Here is a 16,294-nt window from a genome sequence, read left to right as displayed (position 1 = left end):
AACTGCTTGCACAAGAGCCAATATTCTTCAAAGGGAATTTAATGTGTGACGGATCTAAGGAATTTCTAGATGATACAGGCACCTAAGTGCAGATACCGCAAATTAAATGGGTCATAATTATAGAAGACAGTGCAAGTGTAAACATATTTTAATGATATATTTATTTTAGAAACAAATACTTTTTAGAGCAGTGGATAATTTCTAAATGAGCATTTTGATCATGGTACAAAGTTTGTTTAATATTTGTGGGGTTAGGTTTGTGGTGAAGTAGATGAACAGCATATGATAGCTCATTTTAATCAAATGTTTTTGGTTGAATTCTATTAAACTTTTCTAAACTGTAAGAGCATCAATCAGGATCTTAGATTTCCAAATAATCAACAGCCCAGATTTCAGTTAATGTTCTGAAAAAAAAACCCTAGTGGGAAAGATTAATTACAGCGTGACAGCTTCCTTTAATAAATGTGATGTCGGAATTTATAATGGGAAGTTGCTATAAGAAATTGACCAATCAGAAATTAAAAATATAGGGATAGTTTGGAGTATGTCTGCTTTGAAGATAAACCAGGTAAAAGAAAGGACATTTATTTCATTTATTAACATTTCATATATTACAAAATTAACACAGTAAGAAGCCTCACATCACCTGTTAAAGTTCAACAGGTTTATTTGGAATCATGAGCTTTCGGAGCACTGCTCCTTCATCAGGTGAGACTCACTTGATGAAGGAGCAGTGTTCCGAAAGCTCGTGAATCCAAATAAAACTGTTGGACTTTAACCTGGTGTTGTGAGACTTCTTACTATGCCCACCCCAGTCCATCGCCGGCATCTCCCCATCAAAATTATCACAACTGCAAAAGGCAACTTTATTTCACCTTACGCAGTGATTGTGCTTTCGGCAAAGTTACTCTTTAATAAGTACAAAATCCACTGCATGGGGATAGGAAAGAAACATGAACATGTGTCACTCTGTTCTTGACTGACTCCGGAGGCATCTGTTGGAATAAACTCTGTACACCTGACTCAAGCCCACTAGTGGAAAATTCTGAGATAAAGTCAATGGGCTGAATGCAGGTTGCGTCACAATATCTGCATTTAAAACATTTCTGGCTGTCCTTCAGTTGAAATGGGATTCAGCTATACACCCAGACAGGGAACAGAATTGGCCAGTCTGTCAGTTTGTGGCTCGTGGCAGATTCACTGGATCCATCGATTTTGCATGATCGTCTCTGATTGGGAGGCCCAGGATGCAGGTCCCTGCGAGGCTACTTGTGACTGAGTCGAAATAGAATAACCTCCCTCAGGTAGGAAAAATCTGAAATGGCTTCTTTTGAAGTCAAGGCTTTGAGGCTGGAGGGGTAATTCATACTGAGGCTCATAGCTGGGCACAAGAGTAAGAGCAAACTGAATGTTCGACAACATTAAACATCAGCACAAATAAATTTGAGTATTGTTGAAAAAAGAGACATGTCGAAGTTATTTTTGGGAAGTGCCTGATGAGTACAAGGTGAAAAGTTTCTTTCAGCAATACTCAAGTTCCATACCACCAAACAACTACAAATAAATTTAATCCTTCTGCAAAACCAAGACCTACAGGCTAATACCGAGACTTCAATGCGACCTTCTGAAGAGCCAGCAGCATTGGTTCCCACACACAGGTAGATACCAGCTTGGGCAACAGTGATTGAAGGGATAATGAGAGTCCCGATATCTGTCCTTTCAACCTTGGCCTGGAAAAAAAACAAAAAATAATGTACGTCACACAGAGCATTATGTTGGTAGATTTGTACCTACCAATAACATATGAAGCATCTTCCATTTCTGTGAATTGTCAACTTTTTATAAATGCCTATGTCCACAAAGTTATAATGGCAACTGCCAATGAACAGTGCCTCCAGTGGGGTGAAAGTGTAATTACAGTACAAAATTATCTATAAACAGTGCCTCCACTGGAGGAGGAGATGTAACTGCAACATGACATGTTGATGCACAGTTTGCATTGTAAGTGTGGATTTTGAGATTTATAATGGAAATCTACCATTTTCAGTAAGAGAGCTAAACATTAGGTACTGAAGTAACGTTTGTGCATCAATTATCTCCGACCTCTAACCCTGCTTTGTCTAAAGTCTCGACTTCCACAGCAGCACTGGCAATTTCTTTTCCCCTTTGCTTGATTAGAAAAGCAACAGATTCATGCGGTTTCATGCAAGGGATTTGCAAAAACTTGCCAACTATGACTGGCGTTTCATGCAGGGCAATTTCAAATGCTGTCTTTGATCTTATGCTATGATGTGGAGATGCCGGCATTGGACTGGGGTAAACACAGTAAGAAGTCTCACAACACCAGGTTAAAGTCCAACAGGTTTATTTGGTAGCACAAGCCACTAGCTTTCGGAGCGCTGCCCCTTCATCAGGTGACTGGGAGTTCTGTTCAGAACAGAGCTGTTCTGTTCTGAGCAGAGATCCCACTCACCTGATGAAGGGGCAGCGCTCCGAAAGCTAGTGGCTTGTGCTGCCAAATAAACCTGTTGGACTTTAACCTGGTGCTGTGTACCTTCTTATGCTCACATGCCACTTAATGTCGAGAGAATAGCACAGTCTGTTTTCCTGCCTCTGCCTGCACTATTCCGCAATGAAAAATGGCGGTATATTTCCCTCCAGGAACCTCGAAGACCTGTGGGGAAGTATCTCGTTTCTGCTCAGAATCTCCTTCCCGAACCTTGAAAGGCCCAGTGAGGGTGAGTAGCTCAGCAGACAACGATTCGCAGACATAAACTCGAAACTCATGGTTAGGGCAGCTCCCTGGCACAGGGACATCACGGCACCATCAAATGTAAACGCCTCCCAACTCTGAGCATGGATTGCTGTGGTTTTGAGCCTTTCGGCAGAGCAATGGTTTGCACTTACAGCAACCATAATGGCCCCAGGCACATTTTGCTGCGATGCTTTCCAAAGTACCTAATCAGATTTTATCGGAGTCAGTAGGCCATCAAATCTGAGAACCAATCATGTTCATTTACGAGTTGTTCCCTCAGTAATGGCAAAAACAGAAATGTTTACCATCAAAGCACGCACACAGCGCACTTCAATTTATCACCTTTCCCACTGTGCCACCTCACTGTGGGGCAGCACGGTGGCACAGTGGTTAGCACTGCTGCCTCACAGCGCCAGGGGCCCAGGTTCGATTCCCGGCTTGGGTCACTGTCTGTGTGGAGTTTGCACGTTCTCCCCGTGTCTGCGTGGGTTTCCTCCGGGTGCTCCGATTTCCTCCCACAGTCTGAAAGACGTGCTGGTTAGGTGGATTGGCCATGCTAAATTGCCCCTTAGTGTCAGGGGGACTAACTAGGGTAAATGCATGGGGCTGTGGGGATAGAGCCTGGGTGGGATTGTGGTCGGTGCAGACTTGATGGGCCGAATGGCCTCATTCTGCACTGTAGGATTCTATGATGCTAATGTCTCTTTCGGGGTGACTTGGTTTCAGTTTTGTCCAATAAAGCTCATGTGAAGCAACTTAGAACTTTTTCGGTAAAGTTTACATCAATATAAGTTATTGTTGGGACAGCAACTGTCTCCAACTTTCATTGAGACTTCAAGCACAACTACTGGAACAGTGTTCTTGCTCAGTGACTGGAACGTACTGTACGAAGATCCCATGTAACAGTCAGAACCCTCTCCTATTCCATCAAACTTGCACTTATTGAGAACAGTGATGGACATGCATCAAATGGCTGCTCTGGAACAAACTCATTTGGTAACATGCAGTCCTTTGAAGCGCCAGTTTATAAGTGCTTTGATAAAATAAAACACATTTCTAAAGCTGTAAAAGGCAGTCAAATGTTAATGGGTTATTTCACATGAGTGCAGGGATATGTTCAAACTGCAGTATTTTACTGGCCACCAGGGGACGCACGTGCCAAGGGCTGAAACATCAAGTTTACTAAGTCAAAGTTGAAAGTTGCCGAGCATCAGATAAACCCAGGGATTGGACACAGACAGTCTCAAGCTTAATATGCTCCAGCCTCTTCCCCTAATTTTTATGTTTAATTTAATTTTGCTCTGGAGCTGTTACCCTCAGCCTTGCAATGTAGATACAGTCAGACCATTGCCAACCATCAAGGAGGAAAAGACTTCTAAATGTGAGAAATAATTTATGTGGCACTTTTCAGGACATCTGGTTATGTGGACGTGTTTTACAGCTGAGTCATGCAGACAGGGAAAATCTCAGGCTCAATGTCTTGACTGCTCTGCCTCAGTCTGTCAATGTAAGAAGTCTCACAACACCAGGTGAAAGTCCAACAGGTTTATTTGGTAGCAGTTGGACTTTAACCTGGTGTTGTGAGACTTCTTCCTGTGCTTACCCCAGTCCAACGCCGGCATCTCCACATCAGTCTGTCAAAACAGCAATGATAATTGCCTTGGTGGTGGTCATGGGCAGCAGCCAGAATTATTACCCGGCCACTCCTGCCTGGAACTGCATGACTAGACATGGGCATGAGGACTGACTGGGCTTGGACACAGTAGGTTGAATGGTTTACTCCTGCTCCTATGGTCCTGTGATGGGAATTTTGAATGAAATAGTTTTGCTGATGGGTGGCTAGTGTAGGGAAAGCTGGGTGAGGAGACAGTGGGACTTTTGGAGGGTTTGGCTAAGGGTAGATGACATGTGGAGGGTGAGACAGTGAAAATGAATCTGGGGAGATAGTCATGAGGAACAAGGAAATGGCAGAGGAGTTAAACAGATATTTTGCATCAGTCTTTACGGTGGAAGATACCTCAAACATCCTGTTAATACTAAAGAATACGAGGGAGGAATTAATCACCATCACTAGAGAAATAGTCATGACGTGGAGATGCCGGCGTTGGACTGGGATGGGCACAGTAAGTAGTCTCACAACACCAGGTCAAAGTCCAACAGGTTTATTTGGTAGCACGAGCTTTCGGAGCGCCGCTCCTTCATCAGCGAAAGCTCGTGCTACCGAATAAACTTGTTGGACTTTAACCTGGTGTTGTGCGACTACTTACTAGAGAAATAGTATTAGACAAATTAATGGTGCAGATAAGTCTCTGGCCCCAATGGCTTGCATCCCTGGAATCCTCAAAGAATTGGGACAGAGATACTGGACAGCATTGGTTATAATTTTCCAAAATTCCTTGGATCCTGGAGAAGTACTAGAGGATTGGAAAACTGCCAATGTGACACCTCTATTCAAAAGAAGAGGCAAAAAGCATAGGCCGATTAGCCTACCATTACTGTTAGAAAAATGATGGAATCAATTATCAAGGACGGAATAGCGGCACATTTGGAAAATCACAATCTAATCAAGCAGAATCAGCACGGCTTCATGAAAGGGAAATCACGTCTCATTAATTTTTTTGAGGAAGTCTCAACCTGAGTGGATAGAAGGGAAGCAGTAGCTGTGTTGTATTTAGACTCCCTGAAATGATTTGACAAGGTACCTCACAAAAGAGTAAGTCATGAGATAAAAGGCCATGGCGTTGGAGATAGTACATTGGCATAGATAGAGATGGGGGATAAGGGGTTATTTTTCAGGTTGGTGGCCTGTAACCAGTGGGGTTCCACAGGGATCAGTGTGGGACTGGAACTGTTTACAATATACATTAATGACTTGGAGGGAAAGAAGTGAATGTATTACAGACAAATTTGCAGATGAAAGAATGCAATTTGCAAATTTGCAGATAAAAGAATGACCAGGGTGAGGTTGGGGCCGGTCAAGGACAGTAGTGGGAACTTGTGTATGGAGTCAGTAGAGATAGGCGAGGTGATGGATGAATACTTTTCTTCAGTGTTCACCAAGGAGAGGGGTCATGTTTTTGAGGAAGAGAAGGTGTTACAGGCTAATAGGCTGGAGGAAATAGATGTTTGGAGGGAGGATGTCCTGGCAGTTTTGAATAAACTGAAGGTCGATAAGTCCCCTGGGCCTGATAAAATATATCCTAGGATTCTTTGGGAGGCAAGGGATGAGATTGCAGAGCCTTTGGCTTTGATCTTTGGGTCCTCACTGTCCACGGGGATGGTGCCAGAGGACTGGAGAATGGCGAATGTTGTTCCTCTGTTTAAGAAAGGGAATAGAAATGACCCTGGTAATTATAGACCGGTTAGTCTTACTTCGGTGGTTGGTAAATTGATGGAAAAGGTCCTTAGGGATGGGATTTACGACCATTTAGAAAGATGCGGATTAATCCGGGATAGTCAGCATGGATTCGTGAAGGGCAAGTCGTGCCTCACAAATTTGATTGAATTTTTTGAGGAGGTAACTAAGTGTGTTGATGAAGGTAGGGCAGTTGATGTCATATACATGGATTTTAGTAAGGCGTTTGATAAGGTCCCCCATGGTCGGCTTATGATGAAAGTGAGGAGGTGTGGGATAGAGGGAAAGTTGGCCGATTGGATAGGTAACTGGCTGTCTGATCGAAGACAGAGGGTGGTGGTGGATGGAAAATTTTCAGATTGGAGGCAAGTTGCTAGCGGAGTGCCACAGGGATCAGTGCTTGGTCCTCTGCTCTTTGTGATTTTTATTAATGACTTAGAGGAGGGGGCTGAAGGGTGGATCAGTAAATTTGCTGATGACACCAAGATTGGTGGAGTAGTGGATGAGGTGGAGGGCTGTTGTAGGCTGCAAAGAGACATAGATAGGATGCAAAGCTGGGCTGAAAAATGGCAAATGGAGTTTAACCCTGATAAATGTGAGGTGATTCATTTTGGTAGGACTAATTTAAATGTGGATTACAGGGTCAAAGGTAGGGTTCTGAAGACTGTGGAGGAACAGAGAGATCTTGGGGTCTATATCCACAGATCTCTAAAGGTTGCCACACAAGTGGATAGAGCTGTGAAGAAGGCCTACAGTGTGTTAGCTTTTATTAACAGGGGGTTGGAGTTTAAGAGCCGTGGGGTTATGCTGCAACTGTACAGGACCTTGGTGAGACCACATTTGGAATATTGTGTGCAGTTCTGGTCACCCCACTATAAGAAGGATGTGGAAGCACTGGAAAGAGTGCAGAGGAGATTTACCAGGATGCTGCCTGGTTTGGAGGGTAGGTCTTATGAGGAAAGGTTGAGGGAGCTCGGGCTGTTCTCTCTGGAGCGGAGGAGGCTGAGGGGAGACTTAATAGAGGTTTATAAAATGATGAAGGGGATAGATAGAGTGAACGTTCAAAGACTATTTCCTCGGGTGGATGGAGCTATTACAAGGGGGCATAACTATAGGGTTCGTGGTGGGAGATATAGGAAGGATATCAGAGGTAGGTTCTTTACGCAGAGAGTGGTTGGGGTGTGGAATGGACTGCCTGCAGTGATAGAGTCAGACACTTTAGGAACATTTAAGTGGTTATTGGATAGGCACATGGAGCACACCAGGATGATAGGGAGTGGGATAGCTTGATCTTGGTTTCAGATAAAGCTCGGCACAACATCGTGGGCCGAAGGGCCTGTTCTGTGCTGTACTGTTCTATGTTCTATGGTGCAAAAATCAGTGGAAAGATAAATTGTGAGGGGGTTACAAATAGCTTACAAAGAGATATTGATATTGGGCAAAAGGTTAGCCAATGGAGTATAATGTGGAAAAATGTGAAGTTGTCCATTTTGGAAGGGAGGACAAAAGAAGAGAGTATTATTTAAATGGAGAAAAACTGCAGAAAGCAGATTTGGGGGGACTTGTGCACGAAACACAGAAAACTAGCACAGAGGTACAGCAGGTAATCAGAAAGGCTAATGGAATGTTGGCCCTTATTTCAAGGGGCTTGGAGTAGAAGAATAGGGAAGTCTTGCTGCAACTGTACAGGGTACTGGTGAGACCACATCTGAAGCACTGAGAGCAGTTTTGATCCCCTTATTTAAGGAAAGATATTGGACCCGATTTTACCATTGCGTTGCGCCCATTTACTGGTGCAAAAACGAGGTAAAGTCGGGTGTGAGGCCATTAACGCGATCCGTGCCCGCACAGATGGCCACTTTACCGAGGCCCGGGAATGGCTGCGATCCGATTCGCGCCCGAAACGGGTGCAACGGCGATTTAAATGCATTTGCATGCATTTCAATTGAATTAATGAACTGCCCGCCCAACTTTATCAGCATTTCCCCCTTTACCACCGCATTCGCCGATCCGGAATTGCGCCGAAATGGACCTGCTGAATAAAATCTGAATTGGGCGCTCCAGCTGCTGAAGAGGTGAGTTCAGAGCTTCCAACGGCTCTCTGACTCAGATCGGTGGTGGAGGGGGAGGCAGGCCTGATCATTCTATGGTGTGTGTGGCAGGGGGGGGGGGAGGTCCGATCATTGTCTGGTTGGGAGGGGGGTCAGATCGTTCTCTGGTGGGGGAGAGGGGGGAGGAACAGATCGTTCTCTGGTTCCAGATCGTTCTTTGGTTGGGGCTGGGGAGGGAGGAGGCGGGTTAGATGCATCTCTGGGGGTGGGGGGGGGGGGGGGTGGGGGAGTGAGGCCTGATCATTCCCTAGTTTGGCGGGGGGGGGGGGGGGGGGGCAGGGAGGAGAGAGGCGGGTAAGGTGTATCTCTAGTGGGGTGGGGGGGGGAGGCCAGATGGATCTCTGGTGGGTGGTTGCGGGGAGGGGGGGGTCCGCTGCCACTCTGCAGGCGATCAGTTGGGGGGGGGGGGGGGGGGGGAGGGGGCAGGGGGTCATGATCAGTCTGGGTAGTGGGGTGGGTGGATAAGGGGGACAGTGATGTCTGTGGGGGCCATCGCTCTCACTTTTCGCTCCTGAGCCGCTTTCTCCGGCCCGGGAGCGATCTGACATGGGCACGCTTTTTCAAATTTTTTTCTAACTGCGCATGCGCAGTTCAGAACTCCGATCATTTCAGGCACGCTAAGCCCCGCCCACAGCGCGATTCAGACCCGCGATTTTTTTTTTCAGGCTAGGTGCGTATGGGGGCACCTGAAAGCAGATTCCCAAGTCGGATCTGAATTGCGCCCAGATTCAGCACTTAGAATGAAAATGGAAAAATCAGGCCCATTATTCCATTGGAGGCAGTTCAGAGAAGGTTCACTCGGATGATCCCGGTATGGAGGGATTGTCTTAATGAGGAAAGGTTAAACAGGTTGGGACTTATTGGAATTTAGAAGAATGAGAGATGATCTCATTGAAACCTACTGGATTCCTAAAGGGTTTGACAGGGTAAATGCTGAGAGGATGTTTCCCTTCATGGGAGAGTCTAGGACCAGAGGGCACAGTCTCAGAATAAAGGGACACCAATTTAAGACTGAGATGAAGAGGAATTTCTTCTCAGAAGTTCAAAGACTCCTTGCCACAGAAGAAATTCACAGAATTTCTTTTGTGGCATTAAGTCTTTGGAACTCCTTGCCGCAGAGAGCTGGGGGGTGGGGCAGAGTCTTTGTGTATATTTAAGGATGAGATGGATAGATTTGTGATCAGTCAGGCAATCAAGGATTACGGGAAAGGGCAGGAAAGTGGACATGAGGAATGTTGGTCGGATCAGCCATGATCCCATGGAATGGCGGAGCAGTCTTGAGGGGCTGAATGGCCTACTCCTGTTCCCATTTCTTATGTTCTTGTAGTCAAAGTGCCACTGCACCTAATCTCATAACTGGAAAGATAGAAGGGTTGAAAGAAGACATTCCCTCCGAATGTCTCGGAGTACATTACATTGAAGGAATTATTTGCATTGTGACACTGCTGCTCTGCACTCGAGCACGGTCGTTAATTTGTGCACAGCAAGACCCCACAATGCAGACAAATGAACGACGTTATCCTGTTTCTGATTATGCTATCCGAGGAATGATGGGCAGAAGTGTAAAATTGGGCTAGCTTTATGTTATGTGGAAAGATTCCTTTTTAACTGCTGCACTTCTGTCAAATTCTTTACCACTCTGCTTACTCCCACTACAGTACGTGCACTTTGAACACTCATTGTAGAATGCCCCCGACATCAGACTCAACGGAGTCTAGGGTGGAGGGGAGGGTCTGGCTGGGATGCTCTTTCGGAGGGTCGGTGTGGACTCGATGGGCCAAATAGCCTCCTTTCTGCATCGTGGTGATTCTAATGAAAACGTTTCAAGGTGAAGAGTCAATTCCTTGTGTCTCCTGAGTGAAAGTGTTTGGTAGCAGCTGCTTGTCAAAGCTAAAGGGAAACTCTTCCCCTAAGAGACCAGGAACTGTACAGGAACGGAGAGATTTGGGATGTGCGTGTTAGGTTGATTGGCCAGGTTAAAAAAAAAAAATTGCCCCTTAGAGTCCTGAGATGTGTAGGTTAGAGGGATTAGCGGGTAAATATGTTGGGGTAGGGCCTGGGTGGGATTGTGGTCGGTGCAGACTCGATGGGCCGAATGGCCTCCTTCTGCACTGTAGGGTTTCTATGATTCTATGAGTTTAAATACAGAAATGATTGAATCCTACAATTCAAGTGAAAAAAAGTCATCAGAGAGACGAATGGAATGTTGGCTTGTACCTCGAGTGGGCTGGAGCACAAACAGGAAGCAGTGAAACCTCGGCGGTTGACTGGGTTGGTCAGACTGCATCTGGAGCACGGCATTCAGTTCTGAGCGACCGCACCTCAGGGAGGGTATGGAGGAGGTGCAGCACAGAGTCAGGAAAATGACATTGGGGCCAAAAAGAGTCAAAGTCATGAGGGTGGCATAAATTCTTCTCATATTTCCACCATCATAGAAGTTTGAGGTTAGATTTAATCCAAGTGTTTGAAATATTTTGGAGGAACTATTTCCTTCTGGTGGGCCTCCTGAGGGACTAAAGGGCTTATGTTCGTGGTTTGCTCTGAGTGAGGTCAGCCATCAATTGTGAAATACATTCACTTCAGAAGCAGTCAGGAATAACTGATATACCAGTTAGACATAAAGTAACATTGTTTTGAGAAAAGAGGAGCAGGAGGAAGCCATTTGGCCCTTCGAGCCTGTTCCACCATTCATCATGATCATGGCTGATCATCCAACCCAATAGCCTGATTCCACCTTCCCCCCACATCCTTTGATCCCCTTCAGCCCAAGAGCTATATCTATCCCCTTCTTGAAAAAGTGCTGAGGCCAAATGTAAGGGCAGCCTAGAACTGTGACTGCTGGAGGGGTGAGAGGGGGATCAGGCCAGGGAGTTAATCAGGGACCATCGAGGGAACTGTAATGGCCTTCTATTGGTGTAGAGCGATTGGTCGCCACTTAACCAATCAAGAAGGAATGACATATTACTCTTGAGGGGCTAGATTTCCAAATACTCTGAAAAGATGAGGAATCATCAGATGTTCCCAAAGTTTAACAAATCCACAGCGATGCTACAAGAGCAAAACCCCAAAAGATTATTGGAAGTAATTTAACACACATGTACATTATTTAGCATCTAATCGCTCAAGTGGCAAACGCACCACTTCAGTGAGGTGCTTGTGGCAATTTTCCTTTCTATATAAGGGTTTGGCTCATTGTGGAAATCTTAATGATTTCAAGGACACCTCTGTCTAGTGAATGCCCAATAAACAGACAGGTGATACTATCATTGCAAATCCTCATCATAGCTCCGAGACTCATTCTTACGTTGCGCACACACAATTATTGAGATTATTGCATTGCAAGCAAATTGCTTTCAGACCATTCCACTTGGTACTTCAGGTGGGCAACTCGCGAGCCCATCCTCAGATTTGTAAGCCCAGGTTCACTTCAGGTGAAGCTGCTCCAGCTCCAAGGCCGCTTGGTTTGCACAGTTCACAGAGGAACCTGTGCAGGTGCACATAGTTTTAATGCAATCTGGTGCTATCTCATCGCTGATGATGTGATGTGATAGGTTCTCAGTCTGGCCACATTTCGATTTTTCAAGTTCTCATTCTTGCTTTCAGATTGCCACCCTATCTCTGTAATCTCTTCCAATCTTATAACCCGCATGAGGCGTCTGTTTTCCTTCAATTCTAACCTCTTCAGCATCCCTGATTGTAATTACTTAGCCACTGGGGGGGCTGTGCCTTCAGCTGCCAAGCTCTGCAATTCCCTCCCTAAACTCTCAGTTATCATCATCTCTAAGATTAACCTCAACACCTCCCTCTTTAATCAAGCTTTTAGTCACCTGTCCCAAGCTGAGCCTCCAAGTCACAATTCTGACTGATAACCACTCCTGAGGAATGCTTCACAATGTTAAAAATGCTTTCTAAATGCACGTTTTTACTGACTTTGTGGATTTGGACAGAGTTTATATTCTGGCTCCTCCAAAATGATTTTATACAAGTTGGAAACCGACCAGAGAGGGACAAGTCAGTGTGTGACTGGAGTGTGGCCTGATCAGTTCAGGATGGGAATAGTTTTTAATTTGGCAAAGGTACAATTGAAGGAAAAGAAGCAAGACGTGTTCTGGAAGGGGCAAGTGTCAGCACATTCAGAGATTGGGAGAATTTTGGAGCACTCGTGCAGTGAAACAGCCAAGCCTGTGCCATCAGGTGCTGAATATTGGAGAGCAGACTGCACTATAGACAGGCCTGAGTTTCCGAGTACAGACATTCTGCTGTACTGGACACACCCTGCACCCCTGCTGCAGCCCTGCACCCCTGCTCATATTCTGCAAACTTGCTGCAGCTGTGCACATCTGCTACTACCATGCACACCTGCTCGTATCTGGCAAACCTGCTATAGCCCTGCACCCACCTGTAGCCCTGCACCTCTGCTGCAACCCTGCACACCTTCGTGTATCCTGCAAAGCTGCTGCAGCCCTGCACATCTGCGACTACCATGCACACCTGCTCATGCTCTGCTTGCCTCCTGCTACTCTGCACATCTGCTGTTGCCTTCCGCATCTGCCAGTACCCTGCACATCTGTTGCTGTGCTGTGTGATGGAATGGTCCGAAAGCAGTGGGTCAGTGCCCGCTCAGCAAGCTCCAGTGCCCAGACAAGTGCAGCTACCTGCAGCTCTTGGACACGCCTCTGGAAGACCTCACCATTGTTGCCATTTCCCATTGGAAAGAAACCAAGTATGGACATAGCCTGGACAGAGAGCAGAGAGGGTGGGAAAGAGAGAGAGTGCAAACAGCAAAGAAAGATCAGACACAAGCAGTATGTCAAGGGAGAACGACTTGTATAGCAATGTTGCTCAGAGACCTGTCAACTGGAGAGTTGATTTCATCTAGAGCTTAAGTTTGTTAATTCCCTCACCAACATCTCCTACTCTGTCTCCATCAGATTTGTCAAAGCCACGTTCTTCCCCTATTTTCCATCAAATCCACTTCGCTGAGCCATGGTTGGAGCCTCAGTTTGGAGCACCTAATCATCTCACTAAAACTTGACTTTATTCAATAGTTCACAAGGCGAATAGCTGGCAGGCAGGATTGTAATTAGAATCACTTTTAGCACTGACTCAAGTATTATGGTCAGAGATGTGCTCATCGTGAACTCAGAGCAATTTATTATAAATCTACCCTGCTTGGAATGGGTCAATGTAGCAAGTTAGTTGACTATGGTAAAGGAAGATCCCAGATCAAACCCCCAGCTTGCGTTGCACTGAGACAGTGGGCAGGCTGGGGAGGGTTGAATTGGCTTCCAGCAATGCCCAGGTTTAGACTGGGATGGGAGGGTAAAGTTAGACAAGGCTCCTTTGGCTGATTTTTCAATGGGAGGGTTTGGTAACAGAGTACCTGTGATCATTTGACGGTAACGGAATTGGATTGGCATTTTCTGCACATCAGAGATGCCACCCTCAGCCAGATAGCCCACTGACACATGATGAGGGGCCATCTTGGAAAATTCCAAGGAGCTAACAGTGTCCGTGGAACTGTTCAGGACGGGCTGGGAGAAGAAGAAGAAAAAATGGGAGAGAGAGAATGATGAGCTAGCAGCAAGCACTCTTCTAACCTGAAAGTCGGCCTTGTGTGGTTCCTGTAGCTTTCAAACCACATTGAGAAGCAAGAAGAGAGTGTAGGGCCCCTTCTATAAGCCAGTGCTCCTCGCAAAGGCTAGGAGAAAAGTGGAGGTAAATGGTCTTTTGTTTTCCCATCCATTGCCTTTATCCAAGAGGAAATCAGGGGGTGGCACATTGGTTAACACTGCTGCCTCATAACACCAGGGACCAGGGTTCCTGCCTTGGGTGACTGTCTGCACGGTGTGTGTGTGGGTTCCCTTCAGGTGCTACGGTTTTCTTCCCACTTTCCGAAGATTTGCAGGTTAGGTGGATTGGCCATGCTAAATTGCCCCTTAATATAAGGGGAATAGCCGGGTAAATACATAGGGTTACAGGGATAGGACCTGAGGGAGAACATTGTCGGTGCAGGCTCGATGGGCTGAATGGCCTCCTTCTGCATTGTTGGGATTCTCTGCACTGTGATTTCCTGAGGTCTGCTCCCTTGGTAGAGTGGCTGATCTCTGACTCTCTCCACATGCTTTTGTCTGTCTCCACAGGACTGTTCTTGGGTAGGTTTCGATGAACAATAACCTACCTTCCCAAAGGCAGCAATGAGTGAAATATTTATATTAAATATTTACCCAACAAGAGAGAGTAAGTTGTTTTGGTATTCTGCCTCTTCCTTGGTTCAGGCCCAGATATATAAAAAGATTAACAATACAGCAATACATTTTCAGAGGATTTGTTAAGTTTTTACATAAACCAGAGTACGCAAGCCAGAGTCAAATTTCTACTGTGGTTAGAGATCCCATAATCACAGCAATCGGCAAGTAGCCTGTCTATATTTTGAGAATATATTTTTAAAATGCACAGAGTGTGGCTTGCACATAACTAACCCGATGGTATCCATTATACTGAAGCTGTGGATCCTTGGGTCAGAGTTTACACCTCGTTCTCCAGTTAACTGGTCAAGACCCAAACCTTTCTGAAAGGTCTTTCTTTTTGTTAATTCACAGGATATTGGTGTCTTTGGCAAGGTCAGCATTTATTGTCCATCCCTAACTGCCTTTGAGAAGGTGGGTGAGCTGCTTTCTTGAACCACTGCAGGCCGTGTGGTGTAGGTACACCCGCAAGGCTGTTAGGGAGAGTGTTCCAAGAGTTTGACCCAACGGCAGTGATGTATTTCCAAGTCAGGATAGTGAGTGGCTTGGAGGGAAACTTGCAGGTGATGGTGTTCCAATATGACTGCTGCCCTCGTCAGTCATTCAATTGCATCTCAAACACATTCACTTTCTACTTTTGTGTAGAATTTTGCTCCACTGAATATGCACAGAATCAGCATTGATGAGACCCACAGTAAGGTTCAGACTGAACAATCGGGGTAGAATGCGTATTTGAGTACTGATAACATCAGATACTGACAATATTTTATTATTCTCAAGACCATATTTTATTCTCAAGATGTTTTCTCTGCCCCTCACCATTTTTATCAGACACATCTGTTCCTGAAAACTAGGGTTTCTGCATTATTGGAAAATTCTCCAGCCAATTTTGCAAACAGGTAGGACAGGGAATCTTCATATCTTGTGACAGAAGGGCTAGTTTTAAGATTTGGGATTGTTGCTGCTGCCGATATGACTTATCATTCGAACTCTCCGAGGCTACAGGAATTGTGGGCTATCATGATGGACGATTCTATGGAGATGATTGGTTAAAATGTGTCTCAAGTCTATCAAAAACACATTTCACCCACAATTTGGAAGATATTCCAAAACGAGAAGTCAAAAAACACAAACTTCTAACTAAGAACCAATGGTCAAAAGTTTGTATTTTCCTACCTTTGTAATTATATTAATACAGCATTTACGCATTCTACTCCCACCGTCACTCTTGCTCAGTTTCACAATATGTGGTGGGTGAATTGGTCTTTTATCTATTCTCCAGCATCATTTGCCATTGATCTATATGTCACTGAATGAAAGAGTTACTTTGTAAAGAGTTACTATAGCACCACTATTGACCACATACTGGTGGAGTTGATGAAATCGAGTGGAAGACAATAAGGATACCTTCTTTAAGTACAGAGGAAGAACCTACGTAGATCACAGGCGTGAAAATTAATGGCACTATCTTCAGAGGTCTTTGAAACTGCCCTCAATTCACGTCAATTCAAAGAAACCTGGCTATATGACTGACTCAATAGCATTCTGTGGAAATCTGAGTGCACCTCCTAAGTGAATAAAGGTCAGTGGTACCTGTGGTGGTAGTTCTCCTCGATGCTTCTTCCACAAGAGCATTGGTGAAGGATATCCTCCCGCTCGACAGTACAGCCTAACCGTGTCACCTGCTGGTACCTCTATCCGTTGTGGACTGACCTGTACCTGAGGTAGGTTACCGCTACCTACGGAAACAAGTCGGAGACAATGTTGTGTAAGAATCACCATTCATGGAATTAAAAGACAATAGAGGTTGACAATTCTTCCGTTC

The 16,294-nt window shown here is 45.4% G+C and overlaps 1 protein-coding gene across 16 annotated transcripts in view; it reads right to left on the bottom strand.

The window, feature by feature from the left end:
• Nucleotides 1–16,294, bottom strand: part of hspg2 (heparan sulfate proteoglycan 2) — a 515,715-nt gene that overhangs the window by 119,960 nt on the left and 379,461 nt on the right. For 11 of the 16 annotated variants that reach the window (XM_078239173.1, XM_078239177.1, XM_078239169.1 and 8 more), the window contains 3 exons: nt 16,063–16,208; nt 12,877–12,957; nt 1,595–1,730 (listed from right to left, as the gene is read on the bottom strand). In XM_078239173.1, coding sequence (XP_078095299.1) covers nt 1,595–1,730; nt 12,877–12,957; nt 16,063–16,208 — 363 coding nt within the window. The remainder of the gene's footprint in view (nt 1–1,594; nt 1,731–12,876; nt 12,958–16,062; nt 16,209–16,294) is intronic. The other 5 variants (XM_078239184.1, XM_078239180.1, XM_078239182.1 and 2 more) reach the window with 1 other exon arrangement.

Source organism: Mustelus asterias, chromosome 22, assembly GCF_964213995.1.
Source record: "Mustelus asterias chromosome 22, sMusAst1.hap1.1, whole genome shotgun sequence".
NCBI lineage: Eukaryota > Metazoa > Chordata > Chondrichthyes > Carcharhiniformes > Triakidae > Mustelus > Mustelus asterias.
Note: the sequence above shows the minus strand (reverse complement) of the source record. Positions and strands in the feature narration are given on the sequence as shown.